Source organism: Ipomoea triloba, chromosome 7 (assembly GCF_003576645.1).
Source record: "Ipomoea triloba cultivar NCNSP0323 chromosome 7, ASM357664v1".
NCBI lineage: Eukaryota > Viridiplantae > Streptophyta > Magnoliopsida > Solanales > Convolvulaceae > Ipomoea > Ipomoea triloba.
Window position 1 is genome coordinate 23,172,604 of NC_044922.1, and position 17,066 is coordinate 23,189,669.

At 38.9% G+C, this 17,066-nt stretch overlaps 1 protein-coding gene across 2 annotated transcripts; it reads right to left on the reverse strand.

The window, feature by feature from the left end:
- Positions 1 to 3,013: 3,013 nt before the first annotated feature.
- LOC116026149 (probable LRR receptor-like serine/threonine-protein kinase At5g48740) lies at positions 3,014 to 9,692 on the reverse strand. Of its 2 annotated transcripts, XM_031267605.1 has the most exons (17): positions 9,278 to 9,692; positions 8,185 to 8,731; positions 7,016 to 7,482; positions 6,776 to 6,893; positions 6,614 to 6,682; positions 6,434 to 6,502; positions 6,256 to 6,324; positions 6,073 to 6,144; positions 5,917 to 5,985; positions 5,570 to 5,814; positions 5,268 to 5,479; positions 4,713 to 4,839; positions 4,554 to 4,622; positions 4,280 to 4,469; positions 3,947 to 4,079; positions 3,655 to 3,729; positions 3,014 to 3,357 (listed from the first exon to the last, which is right to left on the reverse strand). In XM_031267605.1, exons 1-17 carry the CDS (start codon positions 9,354 to 9,356, stop codon positions 3,139 to 3,141), a joined length of 2,829 nt encoding a protein of 942 aa, XP_031123465.1. In that variant the 5' UTR covers positions 9,357 to 9,692; the 3' UTR covers positions 3,014 to 3,138. The 2 variants fall into 2 exon arrangements, with proteins under 2 accessions (XP_031123465.1, XP_031123466.1); XM_031267606.1 differs by lacking the exon at positions 3,655 to 3,729 and having other exon boundaries at positions 9,278 to 9,688.
- Between the last annotated feature and the right edge of the window lie 7,374 nt (positions 9,693 to 17,066).

Here is a 17,066-nt window from a genome sequence, read left to right on the forward strand (position 1 = left end):
GTTTATATAGAATAATAACAACATGCGTGCGTGTGAGGTATGTAGTCTTAGATTGCCTTATCTACTTTTGTTTCATTTGTTTTACTGAGCCACATGCCTTTAATGTACTCCATTTGGTTAGCTTAAATCATAGAAAATCTGAAATTTGTTTTTCATCTTTGTCATTTCCTAGTTGACCAACTATAACATATATACTGTTAGTGATTATTTTTGTTCATTACTTTGGGTGTTTACAAATTAAAATCGTTATTAGCACTCCAAAGTTATTAGTATTATTAAGTCATTGAAATATGGCAAGTTTTTTGTTGTGAAAAGGGAAGTTCAGAGTCACTGTGTAATTTGGGTCTGTGCATTTCAGGTATTTAAGTGTGTGCGTTCAGTCTGTATGTGATTTTGATTTATTATTGTTTTTGTTATTTCATGGTTGATGGTGCGCTTCATCTTGATGCGCGTTAATTTACAGGGAACAACGTTGAAGTTGATCAAAATGTGATAGTAGATAGTCCATTTTTTGACAATTTTGTATATCTCCCAGTTATCTTGCCTCCTCATGTCCAAGCAGATCCGACTTTGGATGATTCAGATCATGGGCTCACAATCTTGCTTAGTTTCATTTTTTTTTTAAATCCACATAATACATGCATATTGTTGCATTGTCTAATTTATTGGTTTATTTATTAACTTTGTCGTTGAATTAGCTACGTTGTATGCTAACGCACAATTGTGTTCGTATTCGTGAAATGACTCACAAATTCTCAACTTGTGTTCGTGTTTAAAATAATGCACACATATAACACTGAAGTCGCTCACGCGTGGTAATTACACTGCTTACTGAGTGGAAATGCACTCACCAGCAACGTGTTATGCACACAATAACATGTTGAGAACAAAAAACCACAACTATTGAATACATGGTTATTTATTAAGCTCGGTTATAAACTTATCTCCCCATCTTTGTACTAGTAGTCTCGATCAGATTAACGCACACATCTACTACCGACGTTGCACATGCACCATAATTACACTTCTTTGATTTACTCTGTTTACTACACATGCACACACTTCCAATGAACACTGCCTATAGAATGTTGGTTAGTAGGGTGGTAATAGTCCATTTTCTTAATTTATTTATAATATTAGTTTCTCTTATAACAAACGTCATATGCACCCAGACAAAAATAAACCAAACTCTGTATTCGTTTACGTTTAGTGAAACGCACACAGCTTCATTAGCGTATGCACATGTATGTAGTAGGAGCCATGTTAACAAATAATCGGGTATAATAATGCTCAGAACTCTGTGCCCAACTGTCTGAGTAAATGCAAACACATTATCACACATAATTATTTATTAACTTTAGTTTATGTTGAAACTAACGTCATATGCACCCACACAATAATAAATCAAACTCTGTACTTGGTTACGTTCAGCGAAATGCGCACAACTTCCCTAGCCTATGCACACGCATGTAGTATGAGACTTGTTAATAGTTAAACGGGTAAAATAATGCAAACATATTTATGAAATTCAAAAAAGTTTTAATCAAGATGCAAAAAATATAAAGGAGTACGGTTTATTAAATTATTATTAAACAAAGTTCAATCCCTATTGATAGGGATAAAATCCCGATCTACCATTACCGACCTCCCGGTCTATTCTCTACGTAGGACTCGTAGCTTGTCCCCTCCAGAACCTTTTTCCCGGGTCATCGATGACCGGTCAGTGTCATGCCCCGACCTCGTTGCGGGTCCCTTGGGGATTCGAACCAAGAACCTCCTAAAGCTAGGCACTTAACTGTGGTTGGATTGGGCCGACGCATTGACCGGTGCATGTTTGACACGCGTATCACATGCCGCCAGGCCGGAATCCACTCCGAGACCCCCTATAAAAGGCGCATTTATTACGGCTAGGGGGACTTTTGGCTGTTTTCCCAAATTACGGCTAGGGGGACTTTTGGCTGTTTTCCCAAATTGAATAGTTAAAGAGACCGAGAACCTCTGACCCACTGTTACGTAGACCGGTTTCGTATAGGGTATTCCTACTTGTACCCGCTTTAATATAAATACAGTATATTTACTCCGTATATTCGTATTTGACTCTATCACCTATGATTTATTAAATTAAACGTACTTGGTCTGTGCGAGGTTAAATTATCACAACTTCCAAAAAAACAAAGGGGAGGGAGGGAGGGGGTTTGCATACGCTAACTCCATGAACGTCGCAACTTCTAACCAAAAAAAAAAAACTACAAACACGTCTAACTATTATAAATTAAGTCTTTTGCACACGCCCAACATCACATACACACACATTACTTAAATTTACGCACACGCTCATCATCACTATCGCACACACCTACGAAAATCATAACAAATTTAAAAAATCGCTCTAATCAAAACGTTCCAAACCCTTTTCTGCACACACATATAAATATCAACAAAAAGAAAAAAAAAATGTGGCAATACACACAACATGTGAAACTCATTTATTTCGCTTTCATAGAAATTTGGACGTACTTCGTAATAATAATATAAAAAAAAACATACTAGTTGGAAAAAAAAAAGCACAGATTTATGCACACACCTAATGTCATTATCGCACACACCTACGAACTAAAGAGAAATTAAAAGTTCAGAACATACTTATCGGCAATGTTGTTTGCCATAAACAAAACTTTGTGCGATTGATATCCTTTCTTCTCTTTTTCCTCACGATTTTTGTTATCATAACACAAAAAATACAAAAATATATTATGTGTTACCATGATTAGCATTCCTTAATATATGAAAATTATTACATTTCATTTATTTCCATTATAAAAGATCATAATCAAATTACAATTTTATCCTTTCCAATTAATTTTGTCCTAATATAATCTATATTTTAATATAAAAAATATCAATCTTAACCATTCATTGCAAATTTATGAATGGTTGAGATGAAATCTCCTGATCTAATAGGTTGATCTCATAGGATCCAGCCCCTATATATATATATTAACTGAATAAATTATTTACTCATCAAAAAGCTAGCTTTTTACTCAGCATATGTATAGTAGGTGTAGATTTGATATGTAAATTATATATGAGTTTGATTATATGACAAGTACAGTGCATATATATAGGAGTACATATATATCAATTGGCAAGTCCAGCAGAGGCAAGATAAGCGAGTTGGATGCTGTAGGCTTCTTTGAGCTCAGCTAAGACTTGTGCAATATTTGGCCTTCTCAATGCATCCCTCTCAACAGATGTTGAAGCTATCAAAGCTGCCCTTCTCATGCTCTCTTCGTCATAACTTCCCTTTATGCTCTCATCCACTATCTCAAAAGCACCTGCTTGCAAGTATGGCTTCGCCTGAAAACCAAAATTAAAATCGATCACTACCAAACAACTTGTTGAGCGAAGCCGGTAAAGGGTTAAATCCGGCAATTGGTGGCTAGGGAATTGTTGAGCGAAGGCTGGTGAAGGGTCAAGTCTAGCACCCTGCCTCTTGAAAATGTGATAGGAATTGACTCCGTCAAAATGAGTTTTGCCTGTCGGGTCGACTCACCCGCCCCCTACTTAAATAAGGGTAGGTTTCAAAAACACAGACCTGTCAAAGAGCGGATTTTTTTAGCCCGTCCCACCTAGTGTACAAATGGTAAAACTTACCGGCGATTTATAAGGAAATAAAGTTGGGCCTTCGCTACTACCTATAGCTTTTGCCATAATGGTAAGTGCTTGATCCTAACAATGGTATCAAGAGTCAGACCTCTTAAAAATAGAATAGTATTCTATAATGAAATAGAGTTACACCTTCGCTATTAGCTATAGCTTTTGGCATAGTAGTAAGTATTTGATCCTAACACAAGTCTATCTAATTAAGCACATGCATGCATGCAGTAAAGCTAGTTGAGATTAATGAAACAAACAAACAGGCTAGAATTTATGTTTATGCATGTACCCATAACACCAAGTTAAAAGAATCAGGAGTGCCAGAGTGATCCAGTGGTTCGCGCCCGCATATGAGCTCTAGAAGGACGACTCCAAAGCTGTAGACGTCACTTTTCTCAGTAAGTTGGCGCGTAGAGTAGTACCTGATATATGTAATTAAATTGGTGAGTGAATATATAATATAAATATTGTCGGGCGGAGGCCGGTAAAGGGCACCTTGACTGTACTCTTGAAAATGTGTAGCGGTATAAGGAAATAAAGTTGCGTCTTCACTATTAACTATAACTTTTAGCGTAGTGAGATGGAAACAAAATAAAATAACATATAGGTCGAAACGACTTACTCGGGATCAAGATAGCCTGCAGTGCCTTTGACAACAGTGGTGACATGAGTTGCATCAGCCTGAGTGATCTGTTTGCACAGCCCAAAGTCAGACACCTTAGCATTCATATCCATGTCCAGAAGTATATTGCTGCACTTCACATCGCGGTGTATGATGCGCGGCTCACTCCCATTATGTAAGTAATCCAAACCTGATGGATATATATGTAACTACAAACTAGAAATTAAACCTTCAAATTTAATTAATTTGTAAACTTGGAAAATGAATATAATACCCTTAGCAGCATCTATAGCTATTTTCAGTCTGCGCACCCAGCTCAATGTCAGTTTTTTACTATTCGCACCTGAAGTTAAAAAATAGTGAAGTTGGATGAAAAAACAGAAGAAGATCGAAGCAGTTGAAGGTGTGGTGGAAAAATGTAAAAGTAGCCCACCATAAAGGTTATCCGCCAGTGATCCTCCTGGCAAATACTCGTATACTAGAATTTGCTGCTTCGACTCCTGGCAGAATCCTTCTAGAGATACAAGATTTTGGTGGCGAATTTGTGACAGAAGACACACCTATACACCAGAATAGCCAAGCCAAGCCAAGCCAGGCCAGGAATATAATTGAATAATTACGACCAAGATCATAAAATTGAAACTGAACTAAATATCTATATGTGTTGGGCGGAGGTCGGGCCAAGTCCATCAATTGATAGTTAGGGGATTTTTGGGCGAATAACAGTTTAGGGCCAAACCCAGCACTCTCCCTCTCGAAAATGTAATGACGGTGTATAAGGAAATAAAGTTGCGTCAATTCGCTACTAGCTATAGCTTTTGGCGCAGTGGTAAACGCTTGATTCTAATAAATCGTATTAGAGTTAAGAGGCAGGGCCAAGTCCAAGACGGACTCCGATCCCCCGGTGTTGGGAGTAAGAATAAGGATAATATGTTTCTGCAACTCAACAAGCTAAGCTAAGCTAGGATAACTAAGCTAACAGAGGTACCTCATTGATGAAAGAATCAGCCCCAAGCTGAGTTTTATCAAACCGCACTTTAACAGCAACTTGTTTACCGTCAGGAAGTTTCCCAAGATAAACTGATCCAAAGCTACCCCGCCCTATCACTTCTTTGAAATTGTTAGTTGCCGTCTTGATTTCTTTATATGAAAACACTTTTGCACCACTACTCCAATTCTTCATATCTATTCCACCTCCTCCTGAAATTCATTCATTCATTCATTAAAATTAAAACCTCCACTCTGATCTAACTAACTAATGCACGCATGCATCAGAGGGTTCATACGTACTGGATGCATATGCGGGATCTCGAGCTCTTTCCTTGTGTCTCAGGTACAAGAACACTGCAAGTAAAACGAGGGAAAGCGAAAGAACACTTCCTCCAACTGCTCCAATTATAAGCGGTAACTTGTTTTTGCCAGCTTTGTGCTTCTTAGGGGCCAGGACTGTGACTTGTGGTGTCTCTATTGAAGGATTGATTGAGAAGTCATTGCAGAAAGTTGTTGAGAAGGAAAGGCAAAGATTTCCTGATGCTCTGCGCCCGCCCAACAAATTAATTTAAGGAATTGAAGAAGAATACAAGAAATATATAAATGCAGGCGGGAGGGCATTCAGATCAGTTCCATGCAATGCATACCGGATTTTCAAACTCTCTCTGTTCAAAGATCTGGGCAGAGGGCCTTGAAGCTTATTGTTTTCCAGGTTCCTGGATAATGCATGTTTCAAAAGTCAGAACAAACTAAACTTCAAATTATTGAGTGGGAAATATATATGGGATTTCACACAAACATACAGTAAATGAAGGTCCTTCAACTCTCCCAAGTTATCAGGTACTATTCCCTGCAAACTATTGTTCTGCAAGTCCCTTCATTGAGAATTGAAACACCTATATAAGTTATCACCATGCATTTTGGTGTTGGAGAAATAATAATTATATTCAATTTTCAGTGAAAGAACAGTGGCTGGATGGGCTTACAAAACTTGAAGGTTTACCAAGTCTTCCAACTCGGAACCAAAAGCCGTTAGTTGATTGAAGCTTAGGTTCCTGCAATATAATAACATTGTGCAATTAAGAATCTTTACGACAATAGCTAGCTTATATATCTGGTGAGGAATGATTGTTTGTTTAGGCAATTAAGGGCAAGTTAACTTACAGCTTCTTAAGATACTGCAGGCCACCAAGGTTTTGTATTTCCCCAGTGAGTGAAGTGTTATGCAGATCTCTACACAAATATAATATAATGCAATTGTTAGCCCAAGCCAGACATCACTATATTGTCATTCTAATTTCGAAGATGTATATAGTAAAGTAATTCGATCGATCTCTAGCTTACAGGGATTTGAGATCCAGCAGATCACTAAATGTTGGACCTATTGACCTCAAGTCAATATCAGAAAGCTCTCTACACAAGATTGAAAATTAATTAATTAGTATCAAGCTAAGGGATGGATGGATTTTGACAAGCTAGAAAATTGCAAAAAGCGTCTTCACTAACAATGAGGTAACTAGATTTCCTTCACATTCCAAGTGATCCCATGTTATTGGGGAGCATGGATCATCTTCCCACCCAAGATCTAAACCAGTGGACTGCTGAATAACCTCAAGGGCTGAAACTGGAGATCGAAGAGACAATACAACCCCGAATCAGCATAATATATAATGTCTGTTTTAGGATATATATATAGATTAGCATGTAGTTAGGAGGGAGGGAATGAAAATTAAGAATGTATCAAACCAGTGGTTGAAGAAGTTTCCCAGGGAATGTCTAGGATCTCATAAACCTCGAGGGCATTGAGCAAAGGGTAGTAGCTGATAGTCTTCAAGGTAACATTCAAGCTCTTAGTGCCTCTCAATGTAAAGGCAAGACTGGCGACTTCCCATCGGCTCACCGTGTAATTTGACTGGAAAACATCCCCATTGATCAACACATCGAACGTAGGGGGCACCGGGAGAATGCCTGCAAAGTATAGGACAACATAGTAGTCTCCCTGCAGCCCCAGGTGATGATCAAGTGGGAAGGTGTAAGTCATGTCTCTCCACCTTGCCAACACCCTCGCCGTCTCAAGAACAGCTGGAGGAGGTCTCTCAATCACAACAGACATATTGTTAAAGTTGCTTTGAACATCAACACCAGATGACACATGAAATGGACTAAAATCCTCATCCGCATCCCAAATTCTATCAAACTCATCAACCGGATACCTAGTACATATACATATACAAGTTCAAAAGAGATATGTTAGGATCAAATACTTACCACTACGCCAAAAGTTACAACTCATAGTGAAGACAACTTTATTTTGCCATCACATATTCAAGAGAGAGTGTTGGATTTAGCCCTAGCCTCCTCCCAACAATCCCTTAGCCACCAATTGCTGGATTTGGCCCTTCACCGGCCTCCGCCCAACAATCCACTAGCCACCAATTGTTAGACTTGGCCCTTCACCAGCCCCTTCCTAATAATTCCCTAGCCACCAATTGTTGGACTTAACTCTTCACCAATCTCCGCCCAATAATCCCTTAGTCACTAATTGCTGGATTTGGCCTTTCACAGGCCTCCGTCCAATAATTTCCCCTCTCTCCCCGTCTTAACTGTACTTGCTAGGACTCGAATATGTGATCTCACTCAAATAGCACTTATTAGGATCAAGAGCATATCACTATGCTGAAATTGTAAATTGGCGGGTACTAGAAGGAGGGGAATTGTTTGGCAACGCCGATGAAGGATCAAGTCCAGCACTAGCCTCTCAAAAATATAGCAGTATATTAAGGAAATAAACTTACACATTTACTAACTTTTGTCATAGAAGTAGGCTTTTGATATTAAGATCCAAAGTTTAAAAAGCACAATAATATCTTGTATGAGAATTGATGAAGACACAAGAGTGAGAATTCAATTCATACCTTAGTGCTGCATTATAACCACAATTGATGCGATAAGTTTTCCTGAGCAACTTGTTGGGAGAATCTCCGAGACCAGCAGCATAAGCTCCTTGTGGGAGCGGCCGAAGTTCAAGAGAAGAAATGACAGGGAATCCACTGTGAGGAAAAGAGTGAAAGCATACAGGGAGGATGTCCTTATCAACTTGCCACAGGAATTCTTCAATCCATGGATCAGCATCTGCAAGGTTAACACTGGTAGTGATAGCTCTCCCAAGAGAAACAGAGAATGCAGGGGGCGTGTTAAGCCCGTCGTAGTTCTTGTACACAAACCCAGCCCTAACAAGCACCAAGGAAGACACGTTATTAGCCACAGGCAATCTGTAGCACTTTCTTGCCTCGGAATTGGGAAAGAACCGGACAGGGATTGTCGATGACGACGAGGAACCATCTCGGACGAAATCAACAGTTGTTGTGTTGCCACTGGAAACATAAGCTCCGTCTGGTATCCATGAAATGTTTAAGGAATCCACGTAACTGATACTCCCACCACATGACAAGCTCAAGAATCCTGTCTCAATTACAAGAAATTTGTTAGGATCAAGTCTTTACCGCCCTATCAAAAGTTATAGTTATTAACCTATGCCTAGTTTTATTTTCTTATAGCACCCTATCACATTTTCAAGAGATAAGTACGGGATTTAGCCTTTCACTTGTCTCCGCTCAAAACTCTCCTAGTCATCTGGGTTTGGCACTTCACTAATCTCCGCCTATCAATCTCCTAGTCACTTGAGTTTGGTCTTTCAGGGTTTCCTATCAATTTCATAGTCACCTAAATTTGACATTGGCCTATCAATCTCCTGGTCACCTAAATTTAGTCTTTTAAGACCTTAGCCCATTAATTTTTTAATCACCTGAATTTGACCCTTCACCGACTTTGACGGATCAATCTCCTAATCACCTTGGTTTGACCATTCATCCACTTTTGTCGAACCCAACAATTTCTTAATTACTAATTGATGAACTTGGCCATTTATCGGCCTCCGCCCAACAAAATTCGATCAACATTTCCGCTACAAATGGCAAATAAAGACAGAAGCTTTACAAACATACATACCTTCTTGACCACCCAAGGCAAATTGGATAAACACTGCAAAAGACAGGAGCCAGAGACATAAACGCGAGTGGAAGTCCATTAAAGCAGGAAAGCTAAATCTAACACCAATGTGATGAGTAGCAGTATGGGATAAGAGCCAAGTGAAGTGTATTGGGTGACTGATGAGGAAGTGAGAACCAGCAGCATGAATCTAGCTAGCCAATAAAAGAGATTTCAGGCCGGGGAAATATTTTTCCTTTATTTAATTAATGTATAAAATATTGGGTTGTTTTCTTTATGGAATTGAAGATGAAAGTGAAGGAGTAAAATAGACGTTGTGAGTTTGACAGTGTTGGATGTCGTCATTAAAGCCATTGATGAAGGAGAAGGGCCAGCAATTATGGGCTACGGACTGTAAAGCAATCATGTTCATTGTTGTCGTTAGGTGAAGACTGAAGAGGAAGGCTTATTATAGTGTGACACAGGGAAAGAGAAAGAAAGGGGTGTTGTTGCTCCCAATGCTAGCATACTAATTGACCATGAGTTTTTTACATTTTTAATCCCACGATTATATTGGCACTCGTAGGATTGGTCTACGACTTTCAAACTTTGTAATTTTGGTCCATGATTATTGTTTTTGTTGCAAAAATGGTCCTTCCAGCGCCGGAAAACAAAAACCGGCGGATTTTCTGGCAATTTTTTATCGGAAAAAAAATCGACATATTTTCCGTCAATTTCTCGCCAGAAAAAAATTCTCCTTTCAAATAGGATTAGAATTGACATTTCTAAACAATTAATTTAAGTTAAAACAAATTCATTTCTAAAAACATATGTAGTCAATTTAATTATTTTTTATTTTGGTAAACTAATTAAAGTTAAAACTAATTCATTTCTAAAAGCATACGTGGCCAAGTTAATCTTAGTAACATTAATACAAATTCAAAATTATTTTTACTTTTTCGTTTAAATTTAAATTATATTTACTTTTTAGCCAATTAAGTACAAATTCAAAATTATTAATACAAATTCAAGATCAACAAAAAATAATATTATTAAGATTAAATTTAAACTAAAATGTAAAAATAATATTTGAATAATTTTGCCCAATAGTAACATCTGCCAACACAAAGGAAAATTTTTAGAAATGTCAATTTTGAATAAAAAGTAAACTAAATTAATTTTTTAGAAATGTCAATTTTAATTCTACTTGAAAGAGGAATTTTTTTTCCGGCAAGAAATTGACAGAAAATATGCCAACTTTTTTCGGCAAAAAATTGCCGGAAAATCCGCCGGTTTTTATTTTCCGGCACTGGAAGGACCATTTTGGCAACAAAAATAATAGTCCTGGACCAAAATTTCAAAGTTTAAAAGTCGTAGACCAATCCTGCAAGTGGCACTATAGTCGTGGGACTAAAAATGCAACAAACTCAATTGATCATCTTACGTCAAGTTATGATTAGAGGTGATAGGGTAGGGTTCAAACTTCACTTTAAACATTTTAAAGTTGAATTTTTCAATTTCTGGAGATGGGCTTCCTATGCTGGAGTAGGGTATGAGTTAGATTCATTGTGCGCATAGCAAGGCGGATGACTGATTGAAAGGTTGCTCATGTGATTCGAATTTATATCATTTAGTAACTCAAATTTATATTATTTAGTGATCTTGTGGTGGAGGACTGAACGTTAAGATTACTCTGGCTTAAGCTAGAAAATATTTGTATATATATTTTAATAAAATAAAAGAAAGAAAGAAAGTAAGAAAGAAAGGGGTGGTGGTAATTGGTAAAAGAAGCTTCCACCATAAGTGATAATGTGGTGGAAAGAAACAAACTCTGGTAAGCTCTTGTTTTTTTTTTTTGGTAAGCTCTTGTTAATGTACTTGTATTGATGTTGCCCTTGGCATATGGGTTTTCTTTGAAGGGCAGTGGGGCTCAAAAGTTTGAGCATGAATTATCACAATTTTTTAATCAAGAAACTTAAATAAATTTATTTTTAAAAAAATTACTAGATGTAATTCTATTTTATTTCATGTTATATTGACCTTTTTCATGACGAGGGTGTGCACGAGATAAACTTAACATTGACCTAGTCAGGAAATGATCCATACGGAGGTAAATCAGTTTAGGGGTCTTTACTCATATGTTGCTTTTTCTGTTGATCCCTCTAAGGCGATAATGTCATCTTTTGATCATTGTTCAGTGAGGTCGGTTCCTAGATCTGCGAATCTAGCCGCTCACTCGCTTGCTTCGTTGGCTTTTACTCAGGCTAAAGCTTTATTCTGGGATTCTATCCCGCCCGACTCTATTGCATCTTTGATTTAATATATGAATATTTGGTTGGTTTTCAAAAAAAAAATTTAGGAATAAGGGCCAAATTGGCCATTGAACCTAACGCGAAAGTGCAATCAGGCCACCCAACCCAAAAAACGTTCAATTACATCACTCAACAGCTCAAATTCGTTCAATTTCACCAGATGGACGGTTTCCAACCCTTGTTTCCGGTTAAATGCTTACCTGGCCGATTACGTAGCAATTTTATACTTATGTCATTTATTTCCTTTGTCTAAACATTCCACCGTGTCAGCAATTGGACGACCACTCGCATAGTTGAAAATAGACTGTTCAGTTGACGAAAAACAAAAACTGCGGACTTGAAAACCAGAGATTTGGAGGTTTTGGAAGGGTGTCTTGTTTAACCTAAATGGGGAAGAACATCAGATCAGTTCTTCGTGAAGCCGACGTCAGAGCCGGAAAATCGGATGACTAGGTTGCGATTAACGGTTATGGAGGAGGCTCCAAAACCGCCGTGAAAAGCAATTGAAGTCATTGAGAAGTTATGTAAGAGATGAGATGAGAGATGAGATTATAGATGGGAGAGGGGATACAAACCTTGGATCTGAAAGCGGATGTTAGATCCGACGAAGAAGTGAGGCGGCTGGACTCGTCAAAGCCGTCGTCGTTGGGCGAAGCGGTGCCACCGCTCCAAGATAGCGGAGTGGTAGGGCTAAACATGGCGGAACTTCCAGCGGCGGCGACGACAGCCTCTTTCCGGCTGGCCGTTAGTTTCGATCTCGGCTGACGATGGCCCCAGCTGGGAGAAGGCAAGCGCATATGCAACAACCTCGCCGCAGGGAAATAAATGACATAAGTATAAAATTGCCACGTAATCGGCCAGGTAAGCACTTAACCGGAAACAAGGGTTGGAAACCGGCCATCTGGTGAAATTGAACGAATTTGAGCAGTTGAGTGATGTAATTGAACGTTTTTTGGGTTGGGTGGCCTGATTGCACTTTCGCGTTACGTTCAGTGGCCAATTTGGCCCTTATTCCAAAAATTTAACTAAAATTGCCCGTAAAGGATTGTGACCCTAAGTTGACTAATTATTGGTTATTGTTAAGAGTCTCACATTGATAAAATAAGAGAGAACATATGTATTTATAAGGCAATGAATTAAACTAGTTAATTAGTTGGATTCAATCTTTTAGTGTCATTTGGCCCATGTGCACTATAGCACGATTGAGTGACCTAAATCCAATATTAGTTTACCGTTATAATGGTGACAAATATGCGGTGTGAAATGGGTTTATAATATTGTGGAAGTACAAGAGACATTTTCTTTTTATAAGATAAAGAAAAATAAATCTAAAATTTTCTAAAATAAAATGAACAATCTTTACTAGTAATTAGTGTAGTTAAAGCATGTGTGTTAAGCATGAAATAGAATGGAATTGATGATATGATGCAAGATGATCCCTCCCTCCCTAGGATGCTTGTGACTCCAGCATGCTAGAAATGATGGAATCCTTCCTGCCCCCAAGCACCTTTTTATTGTTTAACTTTGCTTTGAAATCATACTCCATTTGTTGTCTTCAAAATCAAGGAAAACCAATTTCAACGAAACAAAAGCAAACTGTCCAACCTAAACGTCCTAAAAAACCGATAAAGTGCTCCTGCGACTATTCATTGATTATTACCCGTTCAGCATATACCGTACAGGGCACAAAGTTATATTAGCCTGGTAAATAATCTATCAGTCAATTTTAACTTATTTGACCATTATTAGTTGTTTGATTTAGTTAAAAAATTAATTTATGTGTTTGGTTAATAAGATTTTTGTAACTCCAAAATACTAAATTTCAAAAGGCAACCCAAAGCAGCATTTTCAATTAGATTTTTGATAAAAAAAAATTACACCAAACAGCTATCAACTAACAACTAACAACTAATTTACCAAACACCTTTCTACAATCAGCTAATGTTATCAACTAATCATACTTTCTAACTCAATCAGCTAACAGCTATTTACTAAATTATCTTTTACGGAGTACATTTTTGTGTAGAATAAGCTGAAAACATTAACTCAACTGTTAGCCAGTTGAAAACTTCACCTTGTTTTATTCTTAACTAATAAGTTGATTCTACACTAATTTAATTTTCTAAGTTAGGGATGCCAATTCTTTGGAGTATGGGTTTTATATAGTGATGTCAACGGGGTGGGGCGGGGGCGGGGAATGGGGTCCCCGTCCCCGCGGGGATTTTTCGGGGACGGGGAATCCCCCGGGAATTTTTTTAAATTATGTAAATTTAAAAAAAAAACTAATATTATAAAAAAGAAACTAAGCATTGAATCCTTAAACAAAGTCCAAATTTAACATACATAAATCAATAAAATTAAAATATCCAAACTCTAAAATTACTATAAATATCCAAAGTTTCAAACTTTTAAACAAAAATACATAATCATAAAATGCCCAAACACTTTAAATTGTTTCAAACTCCTTCAAAGTCCAAAGTCCAAATATAAGTACATAACAAAACAAATGAACTTCTAGGATTTTAACTTTTAATTTCTTATATACTTTGTATATAAATAATATATAATATATAATATAATATAATAATATACGGGGAATCGGGGACGGGGCGAGGAGCGGGGATCGGGGATCGGGGTCGGGGTCGGGGCAGGGAATACCCTCCCCGTCCCCGTCCCCTCGGGGATTAGGAATTTTTCCCCATCCCCGCCCCCGTTCCCCGAACCCGCCCCCGTCGGGGCGGGGATCGGTTTTTCCCGTCAGGGGCGGGTTGAATTGCAATCCCTAGTTTTATATACAAAACCACTTTAATTTTAATCGTCGAATATTGTAGCATGGTCACATTTAGTCTTATTATTTTAATTTTTTCTTAATACATCTTTGACTTTTATTTGATTACCACAATCACCGTTTAATAAAGAGAATTAACATGGGGGAAACTAACGGAGAGTACAACAAGAAGGTAGCTGACTACGGGGTACAAGGGGGAGGTTGGAACTGACAACTCTTGGACAGACTGCTTCAGGGTAAAATAACAGATGATCTCAGGTATTATGACCTGGATGCTTACCCGATGGAAAGGAACGGGATTTACTGGGAGAAGGAAGGCTCAAGAAGGTTCTCAGTCAGTTCAGCATACAATATATCGATACAGGTTCCGAGGTGCAACCCGAAGGAGGGTTGGGACAAGATATGGAAGCTCAAGGTGCCAAACAAAATTTGCTCGTTTGTTTGGTTACTGAAGCACAAGAGATTAATGACAAATGTGGAGAGGAAGAGAAGGGGATTTACGAGTGATGCACGGTGTACGTCCTGCAGCAACATGGATAGATGGATTCTTTGGGAACGTTTAAGTTCTCAAATTATCTATCAAATACTAATATCCGTCAAAATTTTTGAGAATGTTTCAGTTCTTAGATTACCCCTCCAATACTGTGAATTGTCTGTCCAGTACTCCAAATTATTCATCCAACGCTCCAAGGTATTCGTAAATTTTTTTTTAGATAGAGGGTCAGTGGACCACCAAGATGGGGGATGAGTCGACCGTCGAGATAGGGGGCAGTCGAGCACCGAGATGAGGGGATCAGTCAACCACCGAGATAAGGGGTTAGTCGACTACCGAGATAGAGGGTCAATCGATCACCGAGGGATGGGAAGACTAGTCGACCACCGGGTAGTGGGAATGTTAGTCGACCACTGTGTGGAAAAAAAGTCAATCGACCACCGAGTGGAAAGAAAGTCAGTCTACCATCGCGTGGAAGGAAGGTCGGCCATCGCGTGGAAGGAAGGTCAGTCGACCACCGAGTGGTGGGAAGGTTAGTCAACCACCGCATGGAAGGAACGTCAGTCGACCATTGGGTGGAACGAACGTCAGTCGACCATTGGGTGGAAGGATGGTTAATATGCCACCAAGTGTAAGGAAGGTCGGTCGACCACCTCATAGAAGGAAGTTCAGTCAACCACCGGGTGGAAGGAAGGTCAGTTGATCGTAGGGTAGAAGGAAGGTCAGTCGACCACCGGATGGAAGGAAGGTCAGTATGCCACCTGGTAGTAGAAAAGTCAGTAGACCACCGCGTGGAATGAAGGTCAACCAACCACTAGGTGGAAAGAAGGTTAGTATGCCTTCACTTTGCGCCAAAATTTTTTGAGAATGTTCGGTCCTTAGTATCTCCTCGTCATTTATTTTTTTTCAGTCCGTCAGACCAATCCACCTGACCAGTCTATCTGACCAATCCCTCTTACCAGTCGGTCTAACTAGTCCACCCTATACTCCATTAGTCATCCGGTACTCCATTAACCATCTAGTACTCCACTAACTATCTAGTACTCTATTAACTATCTGGTACTCCATTATTAACCACCTAATACTCCGTTAACCATCCAATACTCCATTAACCATCCAGTACTCCGTTATCCATCCAATACTCCAAGTAACCATCAAATACTCCTTTCCGTCCGAATTTTGTTTTTTATGATAACGTTTCAGTTCATAAATGATCCCTACAATATTCCAATTAACCATATAGTACTCCTCTCATCAATTCCATCATCAGCTCCCTTCCGATAGCCAAAATTCAAATTCAGTCAATTTTGTTTGGTTGACTGTCTAGTTGGCAGGTCCACCGATTGGCCAGCTAACCGATCACTAGTGTTGATCGTGCTAACCGACCGGTTAGCCTTTCTACTTGGTCAGTCGATCAGCACATCTGACCAGCCAGGCTAGGCCAATTGGCTAGCTAGCTCCTTGGCTGGCTAGTTGGCTACCGGTGCTTGTCCGATCTCCCTGTCGGTCGACCGACCGACCGATCACTGGTGCCACCACCTGCTTTCCATCCCTCTTCATCTATATAGTCCATCCGTCCAGTTTGTTTGACCAATTTACCCGACCAATCCCTCTGATTAGTCGGTCTAACCAGTCAACCTTACTGTCCACCTAGTACTCGATTAGCCATTTGATACTCCATTAACCAGCCATTTGATACTCCATTAACCATCCGGTACTCCATTAGCCTTCTAGTACTCCATTAAACATACAATACCATCCGGTACTCCATTAGCCTTCTAGTACTCCATTAAACATACAATACTCCGTTAACCATCCAGTACTCCACTCAGATATCTTCTTGCCTATCATACTCTTTACATCGACCAGACTCCACTTTAATAACTCCTAGATTTTGTATTATACCTCTCTCGAACCAGACTTTTTACTAACGACTCTTAGACTCTATACTAGACCTATCACATACTGGACTTTTCACTAACGACTCCTAGACTCGGTACTAGATCTCTCGCCGACCAGACTTTGTCAAATTTTACTCCCACCACTCCTCCATTTGTTCCACCATGACTTGATTACTACATTGTGGGTGTGATCTATCCAAGCGGGATGGTCCTGAAGATTTTAGTTATCGATTTTGTAGGTCGCTCCTGTTTAATTCTAGCCACTTGCTTTGGATAGTTTTGTACATAATGAAAATTACTGTCGTGTGGCAATTCC